The sequence below is a fragment of the Laccaria bicolor genome, genomic scaffold (assembly GCF_000143565.1).
Source record: "Laccaria bicolor S238N-H82 LACBIscaffold_58 genomic scaffold, whole genome shotgun sequence".
Lineage (NCBI taxonomy): Eukaryota > Fungi > Basidiomycota > Agaricomycetes > Agaricales > Hydnangiaceae > Laccaria > Laccaria bicolor.
The window spans coordinates 307,198-314,480 of record NW_001889929.1 but is presented as its reverse complement, the minus strand read 5'-3'; the positions used below and the strand labels follow the sequence as shown (position 1 = coordinate 314,480).

Sequence of the window (7,283 nt, the reverse complement as noted above, 5' to 3'; positions counted from 1 at the left end):
GCTGATTCTTTGATAGGCTCATTCAGGTTGACCAGAGGTATGTTCTGGCTACCTTCCCATAAGTGCATATTTTTTTTTTTTCAGATGCCAAAAATGGCCTCCAGAATAGAAACCTTCTCAAGGCTCCAGCTTTCACTGAAATTAGTCCATACCAAGGGAAGTGTAACACAACTACGTAATGTAAAAGAATACACAAATACATTTGAGGTACAATGGATTCTTAGAAAGAACCAGAAAATGACCCAATCTTCATTCTTTTTGCACTCCTTGTAATCCTACACCTCCAACTTCGTGCATGTGGGTTAGAGATGTGACCACCCTCTGTAGGTGACCTGAATTGTTGCGTGACAGAGGATGACTGCAACGTGTTCCACAGATGATGCAGTGAGCTGGCAGCTAGGCTGACCCTGTGTCAAGCGGGAATAAGTAACATGTATTGAGAAGGGCAAAACAGTGAGGGGTGACCTTATGATTGGAGAGGGTGGGGAAGGGGGAGAAGAAATGGCATGGGGAAGAGGAAGTCATGCCAGACAAGGAGGTTGAGCTGACAAGGGCGGCTGTGACTAGAGATGGGCGGCGTTGGGTAACTTTGGCACGGCGCTTGCATGGGTAAGACAAGGTTGTGCTGGAGGAGGAGGTTGAGCTGACAAGGGGGAGCTGTGACTAGAGATGGGCAGTGCTGGATAACTTTGGCACAGTGCTTCTTCTGTTCGTGTGCTTGGCTTTGCAGAATGAAGGGGTGTAACAATTGAACCGTGGAAGCCAAGAGCAGGCTCATCGTCTGATGTCCAAAAAACAGGTGCCTGAAAGTCATCCCTGACGTCCGACTCATCCTTGAGTCTGGGGAAGAGGTGGGGAGAGGCACAGCAATGAAATGACAATGTGTTGGAATGTGTGAAACCGCAGTGTCGTCCTGGACTTCTTGAGGAGTCCATGAGTGTACGGAGCAGGAGGCGGAGTTAGAAGGCTCGATTGGGAATAGAGTTGGTGGCATTGTTCCGCATGGCGGAAGAGCACCTAAGTTATCCTGTGACCCCGGATCGGGGGCGCTGTCACCTGACGCCGGGCTCTGGTATCCTGGAGGGGAGGCATAAGGCTGCCTAGCCATCATCCATAACCGTGACCCAATCCACATATTATATAGATGTAGTGGCAAAAAGGTAAGGTGCTACAACGTGTACGCGACATTATATAATATGTAACAAACAAAGGTAAATACGATGCTTCAATTAACATGCAAGAGGTGAGGGTACCCGTACGCCATTACAAAGCCCCCCCATGAGAGTGGAGCATCGTCGAAAACTTCGGAGACGAGCTTCAGAACCGCCTTTGCTTACGCTTCCTGCATTCCTCCCTTTCTTCATCCCTCCGTCGAATGTCTTGGATCTTCTGCCCCGATCGCCTTCCTTGTTTAGTCTTTTTCCACGTGACTCCTTCCATGGGTTCGTCTTCCACCTCGTCCTCGTCGACAGCGTCACCAGGCCTCCAAGGGTTGTCATACTGCACGGGATCCAACACTAATGGTCCGGCGTTTGCCATCATGTTGCTGACAGCCGCCAAATGTGGATCATCCACTGTCATGGGAACAAAAGACGAAGGGAGTTCCACGTCCATGGATCCGGGACCTCTAATCTATCGGCTAGTGAAACCCCAGGGGCGTCGGATAGTTGAGAGGATAAATCACACAGATCCGAAAGACGAGATGATAAGGGAATAGAAGGAACTGGATCGCGCATTCTAGCAGCGAGACTGTTGGACATTCTGGACATGAGGGCAGGCTGCACGTCATCTGAGATCGCAGCGGAGGCAGACGTGAATGGCTCGGGAATGGAGGGGGCAGGGTCAGTACTCGACACAGGTAAGGCCACGGCAACTGGCCAGGGCAGGAGTGCGCTTGGAGTAGGTCCAGAGAGGGGCATCTGGTAGGGCAGGACTGTACCGTTACCTTGTAGTAATACGGGACTCAGTGTGTTCCCTGATGGGGACCACATGAAGGCAATGTTCGCGCCGAAGGGCAGCGGGGCGCCATGTGGTAGGTTCAGGGCTGCCGGAGCACTGGGGACTACAGGAGCACCGAAGTCAAGATTGGGGTAGTACCAGTCGTCGTCATCGTCATCGTTGCCATTGCTGCCAGGCGCAGGAAGAGGAGGTCCGTGAATGAGGGGAAGGTCCTCTGGTCTGGGGACAGGAGCTTCCTTCCTTAAGTCATTGGTCTTGGGATCCATTCGGTTGTAAATCCAAGCAGGACGTCCTACTCGTTTTCGCTTCTGAGCCATGTCCTTGTAGGTTCCGTCAGGACATGGCTGACCAAAAATATCAATGTCCGAAACGCAACCAGGGGGAGCTTTCAGTGGTTTCAAGAATAAGATCTGCCATCGTCGCTCTCTATCAAATCTGGTATATGTCATGTAGTCCGGATTCCTTTTGGGGGAAGTCTCAAGGAAGGTGTTCTCTGGATGGTGCTGCTCGACGAACTTCCGCCATTTCTTACGTTCATGTGACGGAACCCCAGGGAGAGATTGTTCTGCTTTCTGTACAGGGGGAGGTTTGATCCATGGAATCCTGTCAGCATCGACAACTATCGTGGTCAGCGGAGGGGGCTCGTAATTGACTACTTCCTTCGGACGCTTCAACTCCTCGTTGTCAGTCCTTACGGCAGGCCAGATCCATCCGGGGTCAAAAGACCGAGTAGTGTCTGTGATCAACAAATCTCCCTGCTCTATTGCCAGAGTATCGTATTTGTTCACGTTCCAATGAATCGAAGATGCGCTGGATCCAGCAGCGAAGTCGATCATCGTCTCTAGAGCAGTGAGTTTAGCGCGCTCACGAGAGGAGATTTCCCTCACTATAAAACATGGTATTCCCTCCTTTAGGTACCATCTCGCTGTCCGTTCGTCCATCCCATTTAACCAAGTCCCAACATAGCGATCATTGGCCATTGCTACGTCAGCGTCTGGGTGAGTCGTGACACATAATCAACGAACACTCGTTTGTCTTTAATGCCACGCTGGGCTTCAACGGTGAAGTCGACGAACAAGGAGAACTGTTTATGTCGTCGTAGGGTATCAACATATTCAGAGGAGGGCACGGTGGGACGAACACTAGGGTTCCATAGAGCAGCATGGATTGGTTCGAATGAAAAGTAATCTACGTGGACGTGGTAGAGAGCTTCCATCCACTTCTCTGTTTCTTGATTTATCAGAATTAGGTTATCAATATATCCATTGATTACACTTCCGGTGTCGAAGGCGGGTGCTCCGTCGCTTTTCCAGCAATTGAGCAATGTCTCGTACTCGGGACTTTCGCGTGGATTTCCCGCAGTGGGTGAGATGATTAAGGGCCTCCATTCCTTCCCTGGGTAGCATAATTGTGCGTTTACGGTGGGGTCGAAAGGCCCCATGTGCCCGTCGTATCGTCGATGCTCCTCCTTGAAATGATCGACACGTAGATTCAGATTAATAGGTCGCAATCCAGGACAGAAGGCATTAAGCAGGGAATTCGGGGAGGTTACTTCCCAGAGTCTCCCGTTCATAGCGACATATCGGGTGTGAACGGATGGTGGTAGGTAGTAGGAAGGAGGAGGAGGTAAAAGAGGTAGTCGATCATAACCCAAGAAACTGGGCAGTCTCTGGGGGGTGTAACTTCTAGTATCGTGTTTGTTGGGTCCCTGGACATGCCTAGGTCGACCGGTCATCGTAGAGTAACTTCGTATGCAGTTGCGCTCAAAAGCAGCGGGACGTATGAAGTCAGACGACTAGGCGGGAACAAGGTGATTCAGTAGGTTTTGAGTTTATAGGGCGAATGTCGGAGTTTGGTCAGAGTTTAAGTTGACTGTATAGTACTATTATTAAAATAAGAATTTTATGTATTTATTGGAAATATTGGGTCCATAGAGCGAGAATTCCTCAAATCGGAAGGCCTTTACTCTCAAGATAGTTCCTCTTGAGCAAAGCCAAGTTTTGTAGGTCGTATTCTGTGACCCATGAGTCGTCAGCTGGTCCATAACCTTTCCATCGGACGAGGAACATCGGACGATTAGCTTTTTTCTTCCCGACTTTTCGATGGCCTAAAATAGCTTCGACTTCGTATTCCTCAGAGGCCACAAGTATTACTTACCTTACCCCACTAATACTGAGCCCCCCGACCATACAAACAGACCATAGTTGATGGTGCCTGCTGATGAGCCCATGGATCAGTTGACCCCATCAAAGGTGGACCGGCCATCAAGACTCTCTTAGGACTGGTACTGTGCATCGGCTGAGAAGTGTACCCCATGAATTGACATAGCTAAAAATGCCTTGGATCCTGGGTCAACCGATCTCTTCATGGATTGGGCTCAACATGTGTCATGGGTCAGCTGAAGAGCTCTAAATCCCATGCATTGTGGATCAGCCCACAGCCATCTCATTTTTATTTGCCAAGTTTACCTCGGCTTTTCATTGCCGGTCATCATGCAGTTTACTGGGTCGGGTCCATCACCTACCAAGAAGCCAAGCACGGTGACATGGTCAGTCAGCTAGTACCCCATGAATTAAATATGCCTTGGATCCTGGGTCAACCCGTCTCTTCATGGAATGGGCTCATGTGTCATGGGTCTGCTGAAGAGCTTTGAATCCCATGCAGTGTGGATCAGCCCAACCTGGTCCCATCCAGTTGACACTATACGGCCGAGTTTCGTCTTCACTCAGGTTTTATTTGCCAAGTTGCTCAAACATTACCTCGGCTTTTCTTTGCCGGTCATGGTCCAGTATTCGGTCATGCAGTTTACTGGGTCCATGACTTCCCAAGAAGCTGAGCATGGTGACGTTCACAAGGCAGTGAGATATATTATGCACACCCCTGGTTCAAAATCCCTACCAAGTTTATGCCAACCAATGTTTCTTGTAAACATACCCATGTTGGAACGGGTCTGGCTCAAACAACCGCACTCGGCTGCCTGAAATAAACGCCAAGCTGTTACTATGCCGGTCTCCATTGGACAAAGTTGCTCCAAGATCCCCCCGCTTTTCTCTGCCGGTCACAGTTTACTGGGTCGTGAAAGAAGCCGAGGCCTTACTGCTTTCATTATTATGTCCACCACAGGACTTCATATTAAATATGCCCAAAAAAAAATTGAAGATTGTCCAAAAAATATACATGTATGCTACTAACTATTAAGTAGACGGAGTTTGGACAGTTTGGACATCATTGTTTGTAACTTGCTGGCAGTCAGATTTTTGAATCCTCACCAAGTAGAAGACTTACTCTGTGCTGGGGTTTGAAGTGTGGGTTCGAGTTTCTGTAGCTGAGGTGACTTCCTATTACCCCCAATGTAAGGACCAGGCAAACTTGCCCAGGTTGGAGGAATTGGGTTTGGCGCCAACAGAAGGACCGCTGGGCTCTCAGATGCTGGAGGCAGAAAGACGGCCGGGGTTGGAGAGACTTGCGCGTGATTGGTTGAAACTGGGTTTGGCAGAACGACACCCGGGGTCGGGGAGACTTGTACCTGCTGGCTTTTCTGACTGCGGTCGGGTGAGACTGAGCGATCGGTATTGATGCCAGTGTGCTTCTTCTCCTTGTTGCCGAGGAACTGGATAATGAGCGATTCCAGACTTGATTGGCGAGCACCGAGCCACAGGTTGAGCTCCGAAATAGTAGTGACTGATTTGGTGAGGTCGTGGAGCATTAGCTCGGCAGTTTCGATGCGGCTTGCAAGTTTCTCAAAGCCTCGGGTGAGACTCTCTTGTAACGCAGCTGGCGTAGTCTCCCACTTGTTCTCCAGTGTCTTGACAGCTTCCCTCACCTCGGCTTCCAGTCTCTGGTGATCACTTCGGATGGACTGCAAATCTTCTTGTGTTTCCTTCCAACGCATGTGGGCAGACTCTTCAATACGGTCCATCCGGCGAGTCGCTCCGGTGATTTTTTCTTCCTGAAACCAAACGGAGGTCTCTAGACTTGCAATTTTCTCCGACAGAGGACGGCTAGCCAAATCTTGATCTTGAATAAACCGGGTAATCTCTTCGAGCACCAAAAGACGTTGTGACAGGGTCACGGGTGAGTCAACCGCCGGGGGGAGAAGGGCACTTGCGTCAATATCTTGTTTTCGGACCACAAATGCTGAATACTCTCGCATAGTAGGGGTAGACGACTCCATGACACTGACTTGCGCTTGTTGGTCTCGGAGTTTCTGCAGGAGGTCGGCTTGGCCATGAGCAAGTCTTCTGATCTCCTGCTGCATCGTCTGCATGTCGAAGTTCGGTGGGGGGCTCAAGGACCTAAAGTCAATCTTCTTCTGATAGAGCGCCATGTCAACTAAGTTTTCAAGTTGAGAATCATGGGAAATGAGAAAACAACTTGAAACTTACGATGAACCTCCTTGGGATCTGGTGGGCTGACCTGCCGAGAATGAGATACCGAACGCGAACCTTCTGGCCAGGACGTGCGCTCAACAGGTGGGGGTGTAAAGCTTTGTTGGATATAATTGACAGCCAAGCCCAATTCTATAAACGAAGTCAGCAAAGAATAACGAGTTTCATGAATTTTTTACCCGGCCGCATTGCTAACTCGGGCACGATCCACTCCATCTCACTGGCTGGCGGCCCAATCTCCCGGCCCTTTCCTTTGTCAGTGTTGGTACCGACCTCGGTCTCAGTACTCTTGAAAATCGCCGATGTGTGTGGTGTGGGTGGCTCAATGATTATGGTGGGAGTCACCCGGCCCACATCTTTGTCGGCTTTTGGAATGGCACCGACCTCGGTTTCCTCATGTTTGACTTCGGCCATCTCTATGTCGATACCACCCTTGGACTTCCCCTTTCCCATTGTCAGACCAACCTCCATGTCCACGTCAATGGCATGCTCCACATCATGCCCGACTGCGGCCATTTCGACATCCTGCTTGCCCTTCTCTTTGACATCCGGCTTCACCTTCTTCACCTGCGGCTTCTTTGACCTTGCTTTCTTCCTCACGATCTTCACTTGGGCATCTCCCCTGGAGACTGTGGCCGTTTCAAGATCCTGCAACCCCTTTTGGATCTCGTATTCGACCTCACTGTCGGTGTCCTTTTTCTTGGTTACTGCATATGTGCAGGTCGTCTTACCCATACTGCAGGTGAAGCGAGTGGTACCTACCACTTTTATGATAAAATTTGGGCAAGTGCCTGCACAACTTTTTGGACACTGCCCAGGTTTTTTATGAAATGAGAAATGTAGGGCAAGCATTATGAAATGTGTTTCATTCCCTCCCATAGTGTTTCATATCTATCTCATTCCTTCTCTATACTTTTTCATACCTATTTCTTTTCT

The 7,283-nt window shown here is 49.7% G+C and overlaps 2 protein-coding genes across 2 annotated transcripts; both read right to left on the bottom strand.

Annotated features, from left to right (window-relative positions):
• Positions 1-1,577: 1,577 nt before the first annotated feature.
• Positions 1,578-2,939, bottom strand: LACBIDRAFT_334083 (uncharacterized protein; the record flags this gene model as incomplete). Its single annotated transcript, XM_001888753.1, has 1 exon — positions 1,578-2,939. One exon carries the CDS (start codon positions 2,937-2,939, stop codon positions 1,578-1,580), a length of 1,362 nt encoding a protein of 453 aa, XP_001888788.1.
• A 1,641-nt stretch (positions 2,940-4,580) lies between these two features.
• LACBIDRAFT_334082 (uncharacterized protein) lies at positions 4,581-7,082 on the bottom strand (the record flags this gene model as incomplete). Its single annotated transcript, XM_001888752.1, has 6 exons — positions 4,581-4,659; positions 4,719-4,791; positions 4,894-4,932; positions 5,245-6,291; positions 6,345-6,479; positions 6,527-7,082. The coding sequence occupies 6 exons, from the start codon at positions 7,080-7,082 to the stop codon at positions 4,581-4,583; spliced, it is 1,929 nt and encodes a 642-aa protein (XP_001888787.1).
• Between the last annotated feature and the right edge of the window lie 201 nt (positions 7,083-7,283).